Below are 24,044 nucleotides of genomic sequence, written 5' to 3'. Positions count from 1 at the left end.
GGTTGGAAATTTTCCTTTTTTTCGAAGCATGGCAACCGCAGCGGCAGCAGCATCGGTGGAATCGGCGCGAGGGCAGACCATTCATTGGATCAGGTGGATAGGAGGAAGGCTTGGGAGTACTGATTTATGGGAGATGGCAAACATTGAACCAATCTATTAGAATTACTCGTCCGTGTAGTTGGAACTGAACCACCACCCTATACCGACCTGATATATGTTTCAGCCGGACTCGAATCACCCGAAGACCTAAACCTATGAGGAAGAATATCCTCCCGCCAAGTCACCCCCTCCTTGCAACTCTCACCGGAATCGCGACTATATATCCATATCTCCTCTTACCGCAAAAGTGACAAAAAAAAAAAAAAAAATTATCATCAAAATCTTTACAAAGTTCAAATTTATCATCGCACACCGATATAATTGAAATAAGATAATTATTACATACAATAATACCAGCGTCGGAAAATTTCGACTCAAAAAAACCTATACATGGAACATACGTATGTGGGGATGAAACAAGATGCGACATTTTGTTTTGAAAAAAAAAAAAAAGAGTAAACTCAGATAAAAATAAGATATGTAAGAAGAAGAATGAGCGAGAGCTGCAAAGTAGGTTGGAAGAGGGGGGCGGGAGGGTGGGAATGAAGAAGGAGAGAAAGGGGTGGTTCGAGCGGGAGGAAAGGCGAGTGAGGAAAAGTAGTGAAAGAGAAGAAGAGGAAAAAGGAGAAAAAGAAAAAAATGAGAGCGAAAACTCGCAAGCAGTAAAAGGCAAAGCGTAAAACCTGCTCGTAAAAATGCAGTAAAGTATTGTGCGTCTCGTCCGAGTCAGAGAGTTTGAGGGGTTGAAGTTGGGAGGGGAGGAGGGGGGGGGAGGGTTGAAAGTGGGGTTCGGGGTGTTACACGTTCGGTATAGAGCTTGATATAACGAAAGGCCTTACGAATACAGAAAAGTTAGCTTCATCCCACTGCGAAACGACTGATAAAATGAACAGGGCTGAATTTTGATTGTGTAACCCATCGACAAACTGCCAAAGTTTATACTTGTTATAGGTACATATGTGGGATTACACTAGAATAGTACGTATGTAGGAAAGACGAACGGAATGAAAAGAAGAAAAAAAAAAAAAAGGAAAAATTTTACGTCCTCCCTACCGTCTCAACGTTTTATTTTCTCATTTTATTTATTTCTATTGCGGTACGTATATTTCGAAAGTTTTAATATTTCAAGTTCGAAGTTGAAACACAAATCAATCGATGGAATTGGACGATTTATCTTGAAAACTGGACATATCTTTAGCGGAAGAGGAAAATTAGAAGAGACAAAGAAAAATTTCGATGAATTTTTGAGCTTTTTTTGGTAAATTTTTTGGAGCGTTTTTATCGCCCGAAGAAATTTTAGCTAGTCGCGGTTTGTCGAGGTTCGAGAGACAGAGAGAGAGAGAGAGAGAGAGGCAGAGAAGAATGAAAAAATTGAAGAAAAAGGAGAAGGTGAAAGAAAAAAAGGGAGAAGCGGATCTCGATTCTCGAGTACCTCCTCACAGCCTCAACTTGATTGAATGGAACTGGAGGCCACGGGATCTCGGAGCTTGAGGTGGATGAGAAAAGGTGGAAGGGTAAAGTGAGGGGAAGTAGAGAAAGAAAGTTCGAGAAAGAGAAGGACCGAGGGAGAGAGAAAACGAGAATCTCGTAGCAAGCAACCATGATGATTGTGGCGGTCCATTAGAGTGCTTGCCTACCTCCCCCCAACCTACCCTTGGGCTTTCGACGTATTGCTTTTTACTCCTGTACGGATATAGGTGGGTGGGTAGAATTTAACCCTCTAATCTCCCCCCCATCCCCCCCTCAACCACCCCCTCGCACTCATAGTTAAGAATTTAAAGGAGGAGAGATTTCTTAAAACTTGACGACTGATTAGTCCTTCGAACCTTATATCGTCAAAATATGACCCGCGGTGTGTAACATAGCCGTCATTCTTTGGTTTTTGAAAATAGGAAAATGAAGTCAAATTTACGAAAAAAAAAAGATTTCAATTCTTCACTATATACGTAAATTGCAAGTCGAGGTCGGTTCGTCGAGAGACGCGTAGAGCTTTTTCTCTTTTATCATCTTCTATTTTTCTTTTCTCGTTTTTCTCGTTTTTCGTGTTTTTTTTTTTTTCCTTTTTTCCCAAGGAAATCTTGATGTGTCTGCGCGCAAACGTCCAATATCCGCAACTTACAATAGCAATTTAAAACGTCTGTCAAGTCTGCCCCATCCGGTCTAAATATTCCCGAGTGCCCTTCTTTCCCTACGGGATCCCTGCAGTCTTTTTATTCCTATATACGTACACAATAGTGCCCATATATGCTACATAGTTTTACGTATATACTCAAGTTATGTACCTTATACGAACGCCTGTAATAAATGAAATTGTAGAACAGAAGAAAAAAAAAAATAAAATAACAAAACAAAAAATAAGACAAGATGTAAAGAAAAAAAGCTTCTCGAGTTTGAATATTTCAAATTACAGAAAAAAAAATTTCAGACTCGGATTTGAATATCTCTAACGTAATCCCCGTCCAGAATCGAAGGGTGAAATTTTTCTTTTATTTCTATTGTTTTTTGATTTTTTTCCCCCCTATCGTTTCGTTCTCGTTTTTTTTTCATCTACTTTCTTCGGTCGCATGTACGCGTCGGTCGTGGAAAAGTGGTAAAGAATTCTTCTCCCGTCGGATAGATTTCGGGCGAGACGCCCTATATTAAAGTATATGGTATTGTGTATATACATATAAACATATAAACTATGTGTATAGCGTATGTACGCTTATAGATACACGTACGTATTTATATATACCAAGATCGTACATGGGTCCATATCCTATTCACCAGGCATACTTGATTCCAATCTGATATCGCCGCGTGTTCCTAGCATATTGTCCCGAAATAGAAAAGAATCGTAGATGGAATTGCGCCCGACGTAGGAGTAAGGAGAAAAAAAAGCGAAAAGAAAGAAGGAAAGAAGGAAAATAAGAGAAGGGAAAACGTAAATGCGGAAAAAAGAAGAGAACCCCACTCCCTACTTTTTATACAACTATTTCCTTCTTTTACTCCACGTTATCTTCTATTCCTCGCGTATGTATATACCTCGTATACTTGTCATATACGGCGATTTCACGTACGTATTCGTTACGTTATTTTCCGCAACAATTTTGAAATCTTTTCGCATCATCGAAATCGAGGGGGGTTCGCGCGAAAAGGGTTTAAGTGGATCGATTCAAGTTCACAGTTTCCCTTCGATCGCTGGGTGAACATAAAAATATGTAAATAATATACCGTTGAACCGAATCGAAGTTGAAAATAATCGTGTCACGTGTCTTTGAATAAGCTCCGCGGAATCGCTAACGAAGTATAAAATTCTTCCAAATATGTTCGTCCGTATACGGGGGGAAAGGTATCGAACCGAAGAAGAATCGAGTCCCGCGGGAAGTCTTTTAAATTCCCTGCGGTACTAATCATAAAGGTAGTTCCCTCATTTGCTATCGTCGTATTACGGAAAAACTCGCGCTTTATCGGTCGAGCTTGCGAGTCTCGGGATGATAAAAGGAAGCGGTGAGAGAAAAAAGGCGAGAAAAAAAACGAACGAAATTGAAGAGAGAGAGAGAGAAAAAAAAACGATTCGGACGGATTGAAAAATGTAAGAATAAAATAAACGACGTTTCAACGAAACATAAGATACGTGTTTTTTTCCTCCCTCTTGTATAAAAAGCTGCGCACATACGTACGTACGCGATGAACGTACACCTACATGGGATTTTTGAAGGAACTATAGAAAATGGTGTACGTACACCGATCCACGCGTGTGTCGGTAACGCTTTCGGAGTGACGATACTTGTATTCCTTGAATTGAAAAAGCATGTTTCTCCCAGTGTTTGCCAACGGCTTTCGGGCACCAACGAAAAACGTTAGAAAGTGTATACGGTGAATGGAGCGGGAGTAAGAATGTAAAAGAAAATAAAATAAATGAAATAAAGTACAGGATACGAAACGAAAGGAAAAGTGAAGACGGAAGGACATGGGAAAGAGAGAAGGAGAAAAAGGCGAGTTTCTGCTCGCACGAATCGACTGTTGAGATTTATAAGAGCCGCGAGTGGCGTGGGCCCTGTTCGCGTTAGAAAAAAATAGAGGGTGAATTGACGTAGTCGGAATGACTTGAGGGGCGAGCAGCAGCGCAGCAGCAGCACCACCACCGCCACCAGCAATAACAGGAGTAACGGAGAAAGACGAGAAAGGTACGGAAGAGAAATGAGGAAAACCCGTAGGAGAAAGAAGGAGAGAGAGGAAAGAGTGTTGCGTCGAGGGGGAAGCGGGGGAGGAAGGAGGGTACGGTATCCTAGGGAGAATGTGGGTGTTTTCGGGTTAGGGGGGGGGAGGTAGTAAAGGGGGGTAGGAGTGAAACGCCGGGGGCAAGTGAGGGCAGATCAATGCGGACATGTGCGGGGAATTGCACGGGCATCGATCCCGAGACCCTCAGAGGAAGCTTGCGGGAACGCTGGAAGCTTTCTCTCTCTTTTCTCTCGCTCTTACTTTCCTCGCCGTTGCAGGACTCCCGAGAAGAGACTCCGGTTTACGCCTTATTCGTCCCCGTTTTACTCACCCTCCTATCACCCTCGAAAAAAATCCACCTCACCCCCCGCAAAACCCGACCTGGTCGAATCCACCGATCGAAATACCGTCCGTTATCCAGTTTTCGCAATATCTGTACCGCCTCAAAAACGAGAAGTGCCACGGAAAACGAAGAAAACAAAACGAGCGAACATGGAAAAAGAGAAGGAGAACTGAGAAAACAGGAAAAGTATGCGACACGTGAAATTGCAGAGCAGAAAGAACGACGTGGTTCAATCTTAAGCGAGATTGACGAGCGTTATTCTTGCACAAGATTTTACAAGGAGGGGCAATCCTCCGCATATAAATATAAGAATTTACGTCCCGCTTCCGCGTTATCTTTTCATCGCTGAAATTTCGAACGATATGGTATTCCGAAAATATCGCGATGAATGAAAAAGAAAAAAAAAAAACCATCGATAGTAAAAGTTAAGATACAACAAGTGACGGAAAGTGATATGAGTATAACGAAGGAGGGACCAGAAAGAAAAAAAAAAAAAAAAAAAAAAAAAATGGAAGTAAAAGAAGAAAAAAATTGGATATGTGGGACTCGTCGCAGAGACAAGACTAAGAAGCGTTGCTAAGAAAAGTGAAAGATCAAAACACGTCAGTTGGACCGCGTCGCCATATCCCGCGGGACAACCGAATGATATATAAAAAGGTTAGAAGCTTTTACGCGGAGAGAATGGACCGCGAAACCTTTCCTTCAAGTTTTCAGGTCGAATAATACCCATAAGCAGTATCCTTGCTATTATATAATCCCTCCGAAGAGAGAAAAAATAAATAAAATACATAAATAACAACGGGGGGGGGAGGGGGGAGTGAAAAAAAAAGAAAACGAAAACCGGAGGAGGAATTTTGTACGAAACTTTCGAAGCCAATAAAAATGAAATTAGAGGTACAAAAAAAAGAAAGGAATTCCGCCCGCAACTATTGAATGATTTAATTCCATCACACGTCACCTGATGCTGAGGAAAGAAAAAAAAATAAACCGACGGATGTCCCTATATGTGGAGAAATCGATGCGGACGAGAATGAGAGAAACCAAAATCGACGGAAAGAAAACGGAAGAGGTGATAGAGAGAAAAAAAAAAAAAAAATGAAGAAGAAGAAAGTGAAGATCTTAGTGGAGTCGTGAAATTCCAGCAGAAGGGGGACGATAGGGGGTGTCTTTTTTGATAGGGCTTAGAGCGAAGTGCCATTAAACAAACCCGGAACGGCTATATGGATCTTTCGGAAGTTTTCCGGAATAGCTGCGTTGCTCCCTACGGTAGAGAGCTTGTTCTCGTACACATAAAAATCTCGAATGTTCTTCATTATTACTGTATAAATATATATGTATATTTTATTCTCATTTCGATGAAGATTTCTGCGGGTATTCGATGCGATGTAACGTAACGGACCAGAGGAAGAGAGAAGAAAAAAAGAAAGAAGAAAAAACTTTACGAATTACTTTCAAATATTACGATCATTGAGGAAATTGTTTTTTTTTCTTTTCTCTCATCTAATTTTTTTTTTCTTCTCTTCTGCGCTTTTAGTTGTTCGAAGTAAGAGAAAACGATTATCGTGGGATAAAACTAACTCGTAGACCCGGAAGACATCGCTGTATTATAGCGAATGAGCAAGGATGAAATCGATATCCGACTAAATTTCAAACTGTTCGAAAACAACCCTTGTACACGCACGTACACGTACGTACTTATACGTACACCTATACACGGAATGAAAGGAAGAATAATCTGCGCAGCGTAACGTTTTTTCCTTATTTAGGTATAGACGACCCCCGTAGAGATAGGGGTGGAGTTAGTTTCATAGAAGGGGGAGAAAGCGAGAGATTTATATTTTCAAATTCGAAGGGGTTCGAATTATATTCGAACAAATGCGCCAACTATTTCATAATCACAATTACGGTTGTAAAAAAAGTTAGACGCACGAAGGAGAATGTACAACAGTCGCGTTGGGGATAGAAATTTTGTACGAATAAAGAAAGAGGAAAAAAAACGAGGAAAAATTAGAATGAAAATTTTTCGGAGAAGAATAAAAGGACAGAATATGGTAAAAGTGTAACGCGAGGATAAGACCGTATATACGGAGAGGTCACGTGATAAGAAACGCCTCGAGGGTTAAGGACCCGTACGACACACGCGTGTGTCCTGGCGAACTATCCTTAATCCTCCCTCCATCTTTTATTCTTTTTCCTCTTTTTCCTCCTTTTTCCTCCTTGCTCCTTTCCCGCGCCCCGTACACTTTCTTCTTGGCTTCCCTAATATCCCTTTAGATTTTCTCTCTCTCTTTTCTTTCTTTGTACAGTGCGCGTGGGTATAGGTATAGCGATTCGACGGGTCTAGCCCCTCCCGAGATTCTCCTCCCTTATATTCCTATCCCTCTAGAAACAGGGCGATTCTCTAGGCTATATTACTTTCCTGGACAAATGACAATTGTAATTCGCCTCTGATCCGGTACCATTACTCTCAAATGTCAGGGGATAATCGGACGGGAAAACGACTGAACCTCCCCCCACTTTTCAGCCTTGCAAACGCCGTTGAAAAAAAGTTTTTATAAAAATAAAGATTACTCCGTTTTCTTTTTTCTAGATTCCAAATTCCCATAAAAATACGTAACGAAATATCTTCCCGTTATTAAAAAAATACACCGTAAATAAAATTAACGGGAGTAACGAGAGAATGAAAAACAAACAAAAAAATTACCGTTTTTTTTTTTTTTTTTTTTTTTCTCAGTTTAAGGACAAAAACCAAAAAAAAGTAATGAGAACGCGGGCTACCACTGCACCACCTCGCGGCGAACGTGTCGGCGCCATGGTGAAAGACATAAAATAAAAGAAAAAAAAGAAATTGAACGAGCAAAAAACCTCACGCCAAAGGTTGGCTCGTTAAATATTTGACGACTCGACTTTGGGAGTCGTCGTCGCGTCCCACTGTACGGTAGTAGAGTGAGGAGAGGTAAAAATTTCCAGGCGAAATGGACCCTGCAGAGAGACCTGGTCCGGTGTAAAAGAAAAACTACCTCGATCTATATGGGTACGTATAACGTGAAATCGGGAATTTTTTATTTTTTTTTTACCGGAACAAAGACTAGGCGAGTCGGTGCGAAAATGTCCCATACACTCCACCTACTTACGTACGTAATGATACGGCAAACTGCGAGGAAGTAGAAATAAAATATGCAGCGAGATGGAAAGAGGAGGTAAAAGAAAAAGGTGGAATAATATTCGATACCTATATCCGAAATCGGACCGCAGGAAAAAAGTATGAAGACGTTCGCATGCTGTTTCCTCCTTTTTCCCCACAGTTCTAATTTTTTATTTTCATCCACCTTCTTCTCTTTTCCTTCCATCCCCTTCCGCGAGAGAAAAAGAACCGAAGGGGAGAGGCAGAGGGAGGGAGAGAGAGAGGAAACTCTGCATCGCGCACACCCGGTCACCGTGTTTTTCGTTTGAGTAACGCACGCACGCACGAAACTCACGAACTCGCGCGAGTTCAGGAGGGTAAGGAGAAGACGTCGGTCGCTGCTGCACACCCTAATACAAAAGATGGTTCGGTGTACGTCTTTCTTTTTCTTTTATTTCATTTTTTTCTTTTTTCTCTCTTTTTCTTTTTCCTTCTATTTCTTTTTCTGCTTCCCTCGTTTATCTCTCGCGTGTCCCGAAGGTTATTGCAGACATGTCAGCGCAGCGGTGGTCAAATTTTTGCAGCTGTGCTTCTCCGTTCCGTATTATTTTTTCTTTTCATTATTTCCGATATATACGTAATCCAATTTTTTTTATCTACCTGCTGTAAAACGGTATTGTATACCGGAAGTGAGTAGGTATTGCACGTAATCGTCGCAGAACGATGCGAAAAATAAAATTGGAATAAATGTTGAAACTGAAAAAAATGACCAGAGCGAGTTTCGAGGTAAGCGCGACGGGAGCAAAGAAAACAGCGAGGGGTGAAAGAGAAAGGGAAAACGTAAGGAAGCGGGGAAAAGGGAGGTAAAGAAGGTCGAGGGTGGTTCGGGCGGCTATATACCGAGACTTGGATAACCATCTGGAGTAGACCGAACGAAAACCGGGGCTATCTCGATCGAATCTGAGTGATAGATGGCCCCTAATCTACAAACGTAAATGTAATCGAAAGTTAGCCACCGCTACGTACCTAGATATATACACAATGTATCTATATACCGAAAAAACGCCCTCCTTCTCTTCCACTACGTCCATGAAGGAACCTGCGAAAGGGGGAGGAAAGGACCTGCCTTCCCGTATAGATGCCCCGAAGAAAATCCAGTGAAATAGAACCGAGTCAACGACGAATACGAGGACGAGAACGGCGAACGTAATACCGGCTCTCAAGGACTTCTTCCTTTTTCATTATTAGTTTTTTTTTTTTTTTTCTATTTTTTTTTCTCAAACCTCCGCGACCAGGAAATCCGATTTCTTATCTCACCGTCCATCGAACTAAACTCTCCGCTTCATTTTTATCGAAAAATCAGACTCCCCCGTCGAATAATGAAAAAAATAAAATAAATAATAACAGTGCCAGTGGAATTTCCTATTATTTTTAGAAAAAACAACCATCCGATGAGATAGAAGATAGAAATGGGAGTCAATTTTGTCATCTCGAAGATAGAAAAGTGTCCCGAATACTGTGCGGGATAAATAGATAATGCGGGATAATGTTGAAAGCAGATAATTAGTCGTTGAAACGGGATAAATCCGTGGGACGTTTCCTATACCCCATCCCCTTAGGATCATCTACTAGACTCTCGATTCTCCGCGGCCATTCCGAAACTCTGCAGTTGGCCAGTTTGGGAATAAACTTTTCGGGGTTGAATTAGACCGGAATCCGGGGGATACGGGAGTCCCGGAATTAGGGGATGCTACTGCCGCTGCTGTGGCATTGGTTAGAATGTCGGTTGGTCGGTAAAGGAAATCGAGATGGACGCAAACACTGTTAAACCATATACCCCCCCCACCTATACGCGCACCCATACACCTATACGTACAGCTCGAGATTGACAACAACTGACGGGGTTGCTGGCGCCGGCCTCGCGTTGTCTGGGAGTAAAAGTTGGGCAGTTTAATTTTAAGGATCCGCGAGATGTATAGTAAAACTTAGGGATACGGGAATACGGGGGAACGAGAAGAGAAAAGAAAAAAAAAAAAAGGAAAGAAAAAAAGAAAGAGACGAAAGGAAGACCAAGATTCTTTCAACGATTTATCGAACCGCCCTTATTTACCGCGTAATATACTACAATTCCACACACATACACACACACACACACACGCACGTCTACACATCGCACGGCGTCCAAGAAAAACCGCCTACGCAAATTTCTACACCATTATCTACGTACCCGTGGTACGTCCATATTTTTTCTCTCCTCGCGACTCTCGTGTTCGTTTCGACTTGCCCCCTAAAGATCGGGGAAAAAAAATTTCTAACGTTATAGCGAAAAACCTGCAGCACCGACGCAAACTTCTCCCATACAGCGCGCGTCGCATTATCTCAAAAGTTAGGCAATAGAAAAAGAAAAAGAAAAAGAAAAAAATAAAATAAAATGAACGACGGGGTTGAGGGGCGAAAGTGAGGGAAAAAAACTTTGAATAATACAGACGCTGCGGACGCATAGAATTTTGAATGAGGGACAAAAAAAAACTAGCGAAAATCTTTGCGGTGATCGTCGTCTCGATTTAACGAAGAAAAAATAAATTATTTCATCCGCAGCGTGATATGTGAAATTAATGAAAAAAAAAAATAAGTGAGAGAAAAAAACTAGGGTGATACGCAAAGACGAAATATATAAATAAATAAATCAGACAAACAAACGAGCAAACATGAAAGAGGAAGAGAGGAAATCTAGTTGAATGACGTGAAGGTGGAAGCGAAAGATGAGATAAGAGTTGGGTCTGAGGTTGATACGGTTTCGCCCATTTGTGTGATTACATCCAAAAACTGGCACAACGTATATACCTATACGTAGACACTTATATGTATAGCTGCAGAGGCCAAGTGAGCGTATATAAACCGTACGGAATATAAAGAGCAAGAGAAAGTGAGATAGAGAAAGGAGAAAATAAGTAAAAGAAAAGGAAGGACAGGGTGAATTTTTCCGGTAGCATTTAGGCGGTTCAAACACTTTTCTTTTTCTTTTTTTCACTTCTTCTTTTTCATTTTTTATTTTTCTCTTACTTCTTTCTTTCTCCCTTTCTGCAGTATACACGTATAGGGAGAGACTTTTACGCTGATGGCACGAAATAAGACCAGAACGAAGGGAGTGGTCAGAAGGTAGCCACCTACACATATACCGCGGTGAGTTCCAGCGGGTGGGGGGTGGAAAAGAGGTTGCCCGCACGTCGGATGGGCGCGGGCAAAAGAGGCTGGGGGTGGTAAGGGAACGGAGGAATAAAAAAAAAAAGAGTAAGAAGAATAAGAAGAAGAACGGGAAGAGGACCCCAAGAAGTTGTAGTAGTGGTAGGGCGGCTCTCGCCATGTATAGGTGAGTGCTGGGGAAGGGGGATGAAAATGGAGGCTGTTGCGAAAGCAGAAAAAAAAAAAAACAAGAAAGGGAGAGTAAGAAGGGGGTAAAAAAAAGGCGTAAGAACGGTTCGCCGGATGAAATGCGCACTACCTCCATTACGACGTCGGCTTGAGTTTTGGAAGGAGTCAAGGCCGGTAGAAAATCCTGCGAGACGAGGAAATAAGAGTCGCGGTCTGAGAATAATGAGGTATAAAAAAGAAGAAAAAAAATAAGGGAAAGGTGGGCTTTAGGGGGCGAGTTTGTCGGATCATGTCGGTAGATATATGGGTCGATAGGAATACAAGGTAAGAGGTCCATTGGTCAGGTTTCTTTCTTTTCTCCGCTTGTTTCTTTCCTATTTTTATTCTCCTGATGAGCATATCGGTATTTGCTAAACGCGATATAAATAGTAGGTATGTATCCAGTTTATTTTTTTGAGAAAAAGAAAAAGAAGAAGAAATAAGATGCAACTACTCATCAATCACGGATGTGAATCAAAATGTCGAGAGAATTAGGGAGGGTATGGAAACCTACGCAACTATTGCAATAGCAAAGTCTGAGAGAGAAGCAAAGAGATAGAGATAGAGAGAGAGAGAGAGAGGGGTAAATAGAAGTAGAAGTGGAAGTGGAAGTGGTGGGCGCTGTTTGTCGAATCGTCGAGATCAATACGAGTAGGTACGATGTACCTACAGTTGCAGTCCGTCCCCTCCTCCTCCCCCACAACCCGTCAAACACTACCAAACCCTGTTTCTCTATCTCTCTCTCTCGTTCTTCACCCCGGATTTCGAGACAGACGCGCCAGCGAGCACCGGAGTAAAGCCGAGCTCATGATACGCAACGATTAAGGTAACCGAAAAAAAAGGAGAACACATTTGATCCATTGGTCTCGCAAAGTTTCAAAAAATCTTGAATCTTCCCTTTTTTTTTTCTTCTGTTCTCACGTGCGAAATTTGGGTTTCGATTTCCCGAAGATTACAGAAAACGTCGGCTTTCTACGATTATCGCGGTATGCGTTATAATCGTTTCGAACTGGTTGGATGAAACGGAGCCAAAAAAAATAAATAAATAAAAAAAAAAATTGTGTCTAAAAAATGAATGAAGGTGCGAAGTTCGTGATTAAGGTGCCGCGCGCGCGCGCGCGCGCCCCAACGATATCCCCCGTCATTCTTCACACCGGCGAGTGGTTCCACGGGTCGTTTTGAGGGTGAGAAAAAGCGTTGCATGTCCGTCAGCACCTAGCAAGTAGGAGGAGAAGGAGGAGGCGGAAGAGGAGGTCGGATTAAAGAAGAATTCGATAGCGAGACTAGGTGTGGGATAAGGGTAGGTATAGGGTGGAGGGTGAAGGGTGGTCGGTTTCTTCCGTGAGCGAGGTGCGGGTTTAAGGTTCGTAGAACCTGCAACTGGGTTTACAAAGTTTTTGGCCGTTGGTATGGATGTATAGAGATAGAAATTCACACGCACATCACATACGAGGTACATATATACACACGTTTGTACATAAAGTCGGGTGAAGCGGGGTTGCTTCTGTGCTGCAGGGGGTTGGTTCGCAACCGGTAGCCTTGTAGGGCAACCGAAAGGCAGGTATAGAGGCGATGTAATGGAGGAGCAGGATTAATTGTGCCCGTCGAGGGTGGGAGTAGGGCACAGAGGAGGGGCCGGGGGTGGCCATCAAGGGAGCTCGCTGTAAAGGTGGTTAGCTATAGTATTAGGAAGTAGAAATGAGGAGGAAAAGAAGGGAGGGAAAATAAAATGAAAAAAAAAAAAAAATGAGTAAAAAAAGAGACGAGGGTTTCTCGTTCAATATATATATGAAGTAAAAAGAGGCTAGATTTTATCGGAACAGCTTTCTCAGAGTCCAGGAAAACATCGGGATAATTACCAGTAACACATCTCCTCAATCTTTTCTCGTTTTTAATATTTACTTTATTTTTTGAATTTTAAAAAAGAGTTACTCATTCCGCCCGCGTTCTTAAAAATAGCTTTTCGATTTTCCGGTGATCCTGAGTATCGATTTTTTCCAGTTTTTTTCTCATTCTTTATCGATATTCTTTTTTTGCTAATATTTTTTTGAAGGAGCGAACGGAGGGTTCGAAACTGAGATTCGGCGGTAAGTCATCCCTTGGCAATAAACGATGGTTGCGTGGCACAACGGGGTAATATAAGGTGGATAGGTAGATATCAAGTGGGGATCTCACATTATAGACGGTATACGCGAGAAAATAGTTTATGGGATTTTTACGGTCACCTATATAAATTAAAGCAATCATATTTCCGATTTATCGCCAGATTTGAGTTGTTTTAGAAAGCTTTACGACGGTATTAGATTTTCAATGGGCTTAGATTGAACCAATTTATTACGTTTTATGGTCAGCTGTTAAAGAAAGAAGGGTGTTTTCCGACTGAACTGGAATTATGTGGCATTTGAAAATTTTTCTCATTGAAAAAATATAAATGCAAAAATTCTGTAGGTTTTCATAAATTCTTGCCGAATTGTAATATGTGCATATGGATTTAATATACGAAGAGTATGGAAATAATAGATATTTAAATACTAGCCTTACCATTAATATAAAAATATCTACACAAGCAATCCAGCTGCTAAGCTAAAAAAATATTTACACTAATCTGACAATTAATATCGTGTATATCATATATACCTATAATATATATATATATATATTTTTTTTTTTGTTTGTTTAGTATTAATATCTATAAGTATAGTTAGGAAGTAGGTATATTTATAGCCACTATTTAATTTAATAGTTAAGCGAATGTTTTTCTTCGTCTTGTTACCGAACACTTGGAGTCTTTAAAAGTAAAAACAGGGAATGAAAATTGTTGGAAAAATATTATTTAAATAAAAAAGGAATGACGATTCTAGTCCCATAGAAAGATTCATCGAAGCTCCGATAAAGACCAATCTCCCGATCTCGACAATGATCAGTGTTTATCGTCAGCCCATCTCGAGTATTGTTGTTGATTTTGTTGTCCACCGGAAATTTGATTTTGTTGTAACAAGTTTTGTGGTTGCATTTGATAAACTGGATAACTTTTTCTTTTTCTAATACCGTGCATAGACAACAAATGAATTTGTAGATACTGTTTAGTTTTAAATTGTTTGTTGCATATATGACAGGATATATACTCCGTCTGTACGGTGTGTACATTGACTATATGCTGTTTGAGGTTTGAATTATTCGAGTATATTTTGCCGCACTCGGGACACTTTGGTTTCCCGGATTGATTGGGACTGTCGGACGACTGCGGATGACCTTGTACAAGGTAAGAGTCTCTCGTCGCAGCCGCTGCCTGCTGTAGCATGGCTATTCCTTCGATTTTTTTCTTCGAACAAGATTGCAGCATCATATTGAGCTGATCATTTTTAACACCCCCTTGATGATGGTGTAACGATTGCAAATTGTCGTGAAGTTTTTGATGCATCATAGTGAGATGTTCTGTATTTAAAGCTGAATTTATGGCATTTATCGCGTGATGTTGCGGTTGGCTGGTGGTAGCGGCGTGTTGCTGAAGTATGGCCGATAGATCCTGTTGTTTTTGGTTCAAGATGCTCGACGATAGGGTCGTCGTCGAACTACCGTGGTGAGTTCCAGTTTGGTACGGGGCTTGGACAGAGGCTGTGGTCCCGGTGCCAGATCCGGTTCCGGTTCCATGTTCGGTTCCAGCGCTGGCACCGCTCCCCGGGAGGTCATTCCTCAACGATGACGTTCCAGGAAGCCATCCAGAACTCGAGGCTGAACCGTCTCCTCCCGAGGGCTGCCATCGCCCTGGAACCACCAGCCAATGTCACTCTTCAGCCAATTCTCCATGTTTCCTTAAACACTATTAAAGTACCCTCCCTTCCTTCCCTTTCTCTTTTTCTTTACCCCTCTTTATTTTTGATTTTTGTTTTTTTTTCTCAGTTTTGTTCTTCATCTCATTTCTTTCGCATCGTTATAGTCTTGTGTCTGTTTTTTTTTTTTTTTGGCATCTTCCTTTATTTACTTCACATTCATATTTTTGCTTCTTTTTGAAATATCCGTTCTGGGTTTTTTTGTCTGGTTCTTTACCGTTTATTTGTTGATTTTAAAAGAAATCTCAACGATTTATCGTTCTATTGATGTATATCGACTTATTAAGTTTAATCAAATTCGTTTTCGCCAATTGAGTGTTAGGCTTAAATATCGATTAAAAAAGTTTTGACGAATCAAAATTAAATCTATAGTCAAGAAAAAAATCTGGAATTCCTATCAATAACATAGAATTTTGCCACCTCGATCGAGGAAGTTTTCTTTCGTATTTTGTTCGCTCATAAATTTTTTTTTTTATTCTCTTCGATGACCTTTTGAATGATTTACCAATTTATCCGTTCGTTCGGAACATAATTTTCACGTTATACTTAATGATATAAATTGTCGTACGGGCTTTAAAATCGGCGCTAATTGTACGTCTGGCTTTGCATAACTATGCAAGTAATAACATCGCATTATTATTAAAATTACAGTGAAGAGATTGGGGGAAAAGTAAATGAATTGATGAACAGAAGAACGAGAATCAATCATCGTCGAACACGTCGTATCGATCTTAATTACATCAGTCATAGATAATTTTAACGACAAATCGACTAATCGTCACTATCAATGTAACTACTCACCTTTTCCGCAAATAACGATAACTTATCTCTATTTTTCTCCAATTTAGTTTAATTTATTACGTTTAGGCGGTTGATAGAAGAAAAATAAATTAATTTGCTACCGCACGACTGAAATGAATCGACATTTTTCAAAATTTGGTAGTGGAATCTTCGAAGATGCGGTACGAGAGTTCCACGCATCTAACGCAACGATATACGGGGGCGGGTAAAAGAGAAGACGGACGGAAAATATAATGCAAACCAAAAAAAAAAAAAGGAAACCAACAAAAATCAAAAGCAGAAAAAAAATCCTGTTAAAATGATATATGTTGATGTTAAACCGATTTGAAAAAGAAAGGGGAAAAAACGCGATTTTTGGCTCCGATTCGGTCAGACGCGAGGTGATAAGAGGCACATAGTTGAAAATTCGTTTCAATTTCGAAGTACGCATTATACATGAATAGAGGGTTTCGAATTTATTGAAAAATTACTCACCATAACTGGGGTCCTGGTTTGCCGCATGAATTCCCGAAGGTCCTGGCATCAAACCTGCGAAGCGAGAAAAAGAAAATCGAAATAGAAATAAAAGTTGTCGACAGTTCCGGGCGAAAAGAAATCGAAGACGACGAGATCCAATCGAGTCATTGTTAAGAATTACGAATTCCGTGAGAAGACAAAGGTCAGAAAGAAGAATATTACGAGATAAAAACTCGTCGACAATATCTCCAAATACACACCTTGGAGTCCAAGAAGAGCGGCTGGAAATGTGCTGCGGTGATGTTCGATGGAGTCATTGAGTAAATCTGTCGGCTCAGTCTTTACGGAATTTAGAATGCTGTCGTTGTTAGAAATATCCTCTTCATTATCGGACAAAGAATTCGAGTCTTCACCCGTAGACTGTGCCTGAAGAGAATTGTCATGATTTCCCTTCTACGACAAAGAGATACGAAGAAAAGTTATTTTACAAAAATCAAAAAAGCAAATCGAATGATTACAAAAATCTTCAAACGATCCGCGACGAACATTCCAACATTTATTTACCTGCACATTATTGCTAGGCGTGGTGTGTATCGTTGGACCTCCTTCGAGTGCTTGTCCAAGAAGAGATTCTTGGAGGTCGGGTTTTGGCTCGATATGATTACCGAGTGGCGGCGAATAACTACGTGGTCTTTTCTCCGGCGGTGGACTAAGACCGCTATCGTTCAAAGGTAAACCGTCGCCTCTTCCGTTATCCTGCCAAGGGAGACGAGGCGTCGTCTGCAGACGAATGGAAGATAGAATAGACAAAACAAAATAACGAAAGAAAAAACAAAGTCGACGTGACAAACAAACAAAAAAAAGCTTTCAATTCTATTTCATCGATTCGCTCCGAAATTGTTCCGCACAAAGTTCGAAGGGTGAAAAACCGAACGAAATGACAAAGCCTAGAAGGAGAACACCAGAATTTCTACCCGTGAAAAAGGATGAGAAACTTACGGGTGCGCTTCCGTTATTCGCACTCGAGGAGGGTGGTGGTATTTTAGTTGCTCCGCTGTTGACATCGGCGAGTCCTCTGACCTGGAGCATCTGCGCGGTTTTAAGGAAGGCCGCCAGTTGTTCCTGTCCAACGTGGACCTCGCCGTGGTACATAAATCTCAAAAGAGATTCCATGTCCGACGAGGCGACGTCCCTCAGGATAACGATGGGATGTTGGCATGGATTTGCCTTTAATCAGATAAAATAAACGTACGTTGAATATATATTTTTCGCATTTTCCTTTCCTTCATCGTTCGGACATTTCTAATGTGTTTTATCTGGTTTCTCTTGCGCTTTTTTTTCACCCTTTCTCTTTTTAAATTCATCTTATGACGTATACGCGCGTAAATGTGAGCGAACACACGGTGCGTATTAATTCTCCGTCATCTAATAGGAAATTAAAGAAGCAAACAAATTCCGTCGGGGGTTTAGGAACCTCGCTCCCCTGGAACGGGGATGGAGAAAATAGACTATGATATATAATCGGTATAGGGTATAGGTATAAGAGGAAGAAGGCGGATAGGTATACCGATAGCTAGACAAATGCGGTGTAAGCAAGCATTGGTAATTAGAATAATGGCATTAGAAGGTTCGAAGCTATATCTGGTAGCGTATCAACCATGCGCGAGAGGCAAGCAAAGTCCTGCCGATGGACTTTACTATTGAATTAACTAATTCAATTAACAACTTCGAGAGTAACGGAGAGCCGGAGAGAAAGAATGAGGGAGAGAGAGAGATAGAACACACCCAGGCTCCAATTAGAACTAACGTAATTAAAATGGGTCAATAATTAATTATTATATCATCTAGAAAACCAACGTCACATATAAGTACGTATATATTCATATCGTACGTCTGTACGTTCGCCGTATTCGTCCCGCTGCGAGGAAAACAATTACGAGTATGATATTTATCCGAATTTTAATTATAATACAAGGGTCTTTGACATCGTGAGATTGAGAAATATCGATCATCAATTTGTCGAGTGAATAAAAAATAAAACTCAACGACTAGATCCGTTTTCAGAATACCGAGCAGCTCGGCGGAAGAAAAAAAAAAAAAAAAAAAAGATCTTCGCAAATGGAATAAAAAAGAATGAAATGAAATAAAGTCAAATAATTCGCTGTTGCAAAGGCGTTGATCATTCTACTGGATATACAACTGCATGGTTTCTGATCCGGTTACGTGTAAGGGTGGTTTCGCTACAAAACACAATGGCTTCATCGCGCTGTAGGGGTAAACCTTTAGTCAGTTTTCTTTTTTTTTTTTCTGTTATTTTTAATTTGCTTTTTCTTCGCTTATTCATCTTCTTTAATTGTATTTATTATATATTTTCTTTTTTTTTTTTTTTTCATCGGCAGCATGAGCATCAACGGACACGAAGCCCTTGTCCGGTCTCGTGCGATATGGATTTAGTTATAGATAGGAAATTCGCAATGATACCGATTGATTTCATACCAAATGAGGGTAATCATTTTCATTGATCTACATGGCTCGAGGATTTATGAAAAAACTAAATTAATTAAATATGATAAAAAGTAAGTACAGTCAAAACTGTGGTATTTAGCGAAACATCGCTCGATTGAGGTATCAAAATTCTAATGAGATTTTTCAAGAACTATAAAAGAAAAAAATATTGAAATAAACCATAGAGTCGTAATTTGAACAACGTGCTTCGACGAACAAAAGGCATCGATCCGCGCTCGCGTTTGTGGAATTATTTATCGATAATGTTAATTTATATTTCCTGAATAATTGAGACGGTAAGGAGAGAAAAAAAAAAAAAACCTAAAAATATATTTACGTAATCGTTTACTTAATTACAGGGGAATATCAGGTGGGCGTTGAAGCAGACGAGATCTAAAAGTTAGATAAGTAGGTACCTACGTTGTTACATACCAAGTCGGTCAAGGGGGGACAAAATCAGGAAAAAATATTAATTCTTCACCAAGTCGTGTCGACGTAATTCAGAAACTGAGATAACTGCGAGTGAGTATTTTTCGTATAGGTTTTTTTTTTTTTCCTTTTCAATTTACTCGTGCATTATACTACATTCATTTCATCATTCGATTATGACTTGCACAAGAATTAGACGCCTAAAAGCAGCTGAGCTCGTGTTCGACGTTTTCTAGTTTCTTCTACTTCCAGTTTCATTTATATTCATTTCGTATTATTTTACAGTATTTTTATTCGTTTAATTTAAAAAATAATTCCAGTGTATAGGTGCGCGTTTACATGTATATTATCCTGGTCGTATCAAATTTACGACCTATCAAATATTAACAGCCTATTTAAAATATATAGTTTCAGTCTATAAAATCAGTTTTTCAGCCTTCAATCAGTCAGTCTAGAGACTGACATAAAATATAATCGAATTGTCCCTGTTGCGTTACGGCGTTATGCGTATACGGACACTTTAAAAAATCTGAAAAAGAATTTGTCTTGATGTTTGCTCAATTAAATTTATTTTTATAGTAAATTAAAATCATCACCTTGCTGATAGTTTATGGTATATAACATAATACAGTATATGTACATATATAACCTTATTATTTATATATAACACACGTCTGAAAAACCGTACATATTTCATTATAAATTTACCTATTTCAGTTCTATATACCTGCTATACGTATTTTATATTTTAATTTTATTTCGAAATAAAATTACGTAGCGTCTCGTCCAGTCTGATTCATTTCACACAGCGAGCTGCATATCGGAGGCGCGAGATATTTAATTATTTAAAAATCACACGTAAAAATTTCACACCGTAAAAATAGTGGCATTTATAGTACGTGATATAAATCTATCCATATACATATGACATGCGAGTACTTAGAATCGGCAGATAAAACGAATTTGAAAAAAAAGATGAGAAAAGAAAAAAGAAAATGGAAAGCACCGATCTGATATATGCAAATCTTTGGCGGGGGGAATGGCTGTCAAAGTAGTATACGCGTATATAACGGTAATACTTATTATATGGGGCTTCGGCGCTTGTACGGTTAAATATATCCAGATACATCGTATACGCCTAAAACGATCGCCATTTTTATTTTATTAGCGTACCTTCTATACATATATTGTAATATGATCGTTGATTATTTCCGCTCCAAAATTTATCTTCTCGATAATTGGTAACCGGACAAAAACGAAAGAGAAAAAGAACATATCTACAGATCATCTACGTGGAAACTAGAAACGCGCTAATAACAAAAGTATAAAAAAAAAAAAACATACCTGTAAAAATAAAAGTATCCTTGATCTTTTACATACGTGATCGTTAGCTTTACTTTTTTTTCCTCGCGAGGATTTTAAAACTCACTAAATCACGAGAGGCTAATACTGAAATTGACGGATTTTCGTCCTTAAAACTTTTCGCGAAGATATGGGAAACTAGGGGGAAAACGAACTCACGAAAAGATTGAGGAAAGAAATTGTACAAATTTAAAAAAAAAAAAAAAATACACTTCTAGTCGTATACGTAAAACAAAAATCATGAAAACGAATATGATATAACGATGCGCATACGTGAAACTGGTATGTGTATAAAAAATCCTTGAGACGAGAAAAAAGAGAAGAGAAACGAGAAAAAAAAAAAAAAAAAAAACTGGGCTAATAAATTTTTAGAGCTTCGAATCGGGCATCAAATTCAGGTTGGCGAAGAGGAAATCGAGACTCTTTTTACCCCCAACATTAATCCGTATGTAACGTAAATGTAGAAGGTACACCGCATAGGCGTATATATTCCAGAAATACAAGAATTATTACAGGTGAAGTGTCGCGGGGATAAAACGTATTTCGTGTTTTCAATTTTAGCAATTGTAAGAATTACTTTATTCTCCGATTGGACGGCGGTTTCATCGCGCGACCGCCGTGCTATACGAATATCGTGCTGGACGTTGTATATTCGCCGTTGCTGTTTTGCATTTTGATAGAGTTTTTTTTTTTATATATTTTTTTCTTTCACAACTTTATTTTCCTATAAACGTGCGCGTTAATAGCACGCGCGCGCGCGGGCGGGCGTAGAAAATTTCCAAATGAATCGAGAAAAAAAAAAAAAATAAATAAAATGAACAAGTGAATAATAAATTATAAAGAATATATATACCGACGAGAAACGGAAATACTAGAGCTGCCGGGGGCAAAGAAATGCGTCTTGCCCACATACCCAAAAACAACCTACGAACATCGTATATATTTATATATACATTACACGTGTACGTAAAGAACGCACAATTTATTACATACAGCAGTTTATACATGTTGTTGGTTCAACGCACGTTACGAGTAATATTTGAAATAATTTTTTTTTCTATTTTTTTCTGTTTTTTTTTCTCTGTAAAAGTTCGTGTGTAATGCGTGAGCATTCGGTTCACATATCGGTATTCTTATTTTAACCGAAGTGATTCTAATTCTTTTTTATTTATTTTTTCCGCTCAACAAAACGACTGGTACCCGACTTACGATACGATTAAAAAATAGAGAGAGAGACTAAACTTGTCTGAAACTACACACGATCCACTGAATTACAAAAATTCGAATCAACTGTCGTAATTGTTGACACGATGAATAAATTAGAAACGATTATAATAATCCGTGCAAGCGTATAAGATCGAATAGAGAGAATACCTAACTAGCGTGGTTTTTAATGACGATACGAAACCTGTACGTAGAATAATAAAAGACGAAAAAACGTATACGCGGTAAAAAACGAAAACCAAAAAAAGAAAAGAAATAATTGATTGTAAAATGTATAGTGTGTGAAAATATATTTTCAAAATATGGTGCGATTCAATCAGAATACGTAATCGTTGTACGTAAAAATTGTGTACCGATTATAAATATGTAATTTGTAGTTTGAGCTGATGTTAGTTTTCTCTTTATTTTTAATTTTCATTATTCTTTTTTGATTTTTAATGTTTTTTTTTTTTTTTTAAACAAACTATTCGACAGATTCTTTTCTCTCGAGTTGAATGACAAGGTATATAATATTATACACAATATAGATAATATACATAAATGTATATGTAACATATGTGCTGTATATCGAGGCCCGTAAGTTACTCGGCGCGTAAATCCCATACATTGTGCGTTCATTTGTATAGATATATATTCATTATTCACACACGATAAAAATCGAAATCGTGATCAATAATATGCGTAGGTATATATAGATATACGCGTACATGGAATATTATGTACCAGACGGAGCGGGTTAACCAACGAACGACTGAACCTTCAACTCCCTTTTCCCATCTCATCCCCGCCACATTTTTACCAATCCGTATCGCGGTATACAACGTAGCTGACGGACTATTCGAACCACAAAAAATTGATAAACGAAGACTTAAAAAAAAAAAGAAAAAAGGGGGAACCACCAAAATTTTCTCAGTTTCTTCTCTCGCTCCGTTTTTTCATGTTTTTTTGATTTTACAACAACACTGGCGTATCGGCCAGCGAAGGATAGACAGAGTCAGAAATAAGGGGATGCGGAGCAGGGAGGAGGGAATATTTTCCGTCGTTGAAAAAAAAAAAAAAAAAAAAAAAAGAGAAAAGGAAAAATTTGGAAATGGGTGTTTTTCGTAAAAGCGAAAGATATAGTCGCGGCAAGTGTTGGGACGGATGGATATAATTCTGGCAGGCATTTCTTGTGTAAGAGAAACGTGTTGGCTGCAAGCATTGGTATAAATTTAAAAACATAGTCGAAACACCCACGCGTACCCTGCAAACCGATTCCCTTCCTCCCTCCGCTTCGCCCCCCGACCCCCCCGCGCCCCCTCCGCGCGCAGCTTCCCGCGTTCCCTTTTTCCTCTCTTTCTCGCGCTCCATACCTATCGCACCTTCTCGCGCGGTGTCGCGGTTCGCCCTCTCATCTGCAACACACGATTCAACATCTCCATCGCGTTTTTCTCTACGTTTCGTTTTCTTTTTCTATTTTTTCGTCACTCTTTTTCTTTTTCTTCTTCCTCTTCCTCTTCCTCTTTTTCTCATATCTCCGTCTCCTTTCCCATAATACTACTGTGCGGTATGCTACTAGTTCTTGAATATACGCGTATATCTACGTACATACGTCCGTAAACTCACGTTATACACGCGACTGGTGTGTACGGTTTCTTTATGTACTCTACATACGACGCGCAGCGTATATGGACCATTCGTGTGTATCGAATGTGGTACATACGCACAATTTTAAATATAGAATATGGAGCAGTGGTGCGTGCGTTACCCAGGAAGGATTGTGCAAGAGACCCTAAGGCACTGCGACGCTTTTTTCTCTCACTTTTTTTTCTTTTTATTTCTCAATTTTTGTTCCTCCTCTTTCTCTCTCTCTCTCCTCCGCATCCCACCCACCACCCGCGGCTTCGCACCCCCTCTCGAAACGTTTCTACTTCTCGGATCTTTCTTCCTCCCTCTCTCTCCCCCTTCCATCCCCCGCTCCCCTTGCCGCATCTTCGATTCATCCCGTTCGCTCTTTTTTTTTTTTTTTTTTTTTATCCCTCCTCGTTCTCCTCCATTTTACCATTACGCTACGGACGCGCGCCGCGCCGAGGGATATTACACGCGAGAAAATTTTCTGATATACATAAAGTACGTACGTGTATACGTAAAAATACGTGTGTATAGGTAGGTATGTAGTATCGTGTGGCACACACGTGACGTGGAAGAAGAAAGAACGATCCTAGCGCGCGTCGGTGCGGATGGAACGAGGAACGAGAGGGCGAAAAAGAGATGAGAG

At 39.7% G+C, this 24,044-nt stretch overlaps 1 protein-coding gene across 5 annotated transcripts in view; it reads right to left on the bottom strand.

Moving 5' to 3' along the window:
- The window catches only part of LOC105689993 (protein abrupt), a 39,009-nt gene that overhangs the window by 7,206 nt on the left and 7,759 nt on the right, over positions 1–24,044 (bottom strand). For 3 of the 5 annotated variants that reach the window (XM_012407458.3, XM_048653188.1, XM_020854627.2), the window contains exons 2-5: positions 17,267–17,494; positions 16,832–17,047; positions 16,528–16,720; positions 16,286–16,339 (exon numbers count right to left, since the gene is read on the bottom strand). In XM_012407458.3, the coding sequence (XP_012262881.1) occupies positions 16,286–16,339; positions 16,528–16,720; positions 16,832–17,047; positions 17,267–17,494 (691 nt within the window). Of the gene's footprint in view, positions 1–12,833; positions 14,946–16,285; positions 16,340–16,527; positions 16,721–16,831; positions 17,048–17,266; positions 17,495–24,044 lie in introns of those variants that run through there. The other 2 variants (XM_020854626.2, XM_048653189.1) reach the window with 2 other exon arrangements.

The sequence above is a fragment of the Athalia rosae genome, chromosome 3 (assembly GCF_917208135.1).
Source record: "Athalia rosae chromosome 3, iyAthRosa1.1, whole genome shotgun sequence".
Classification (NCBI taxonomy): Eukaryota; Metazoa; Arthropoda; class Insecta; order Hymenoptera; family Athaliidae; genus Athalia; species Athalia rosae.
The sequence above is the reverse complement of the archived record's forward strand: the minus strand, read 5'-3'. Positions and strand labels throughout refer to the sequence as shown.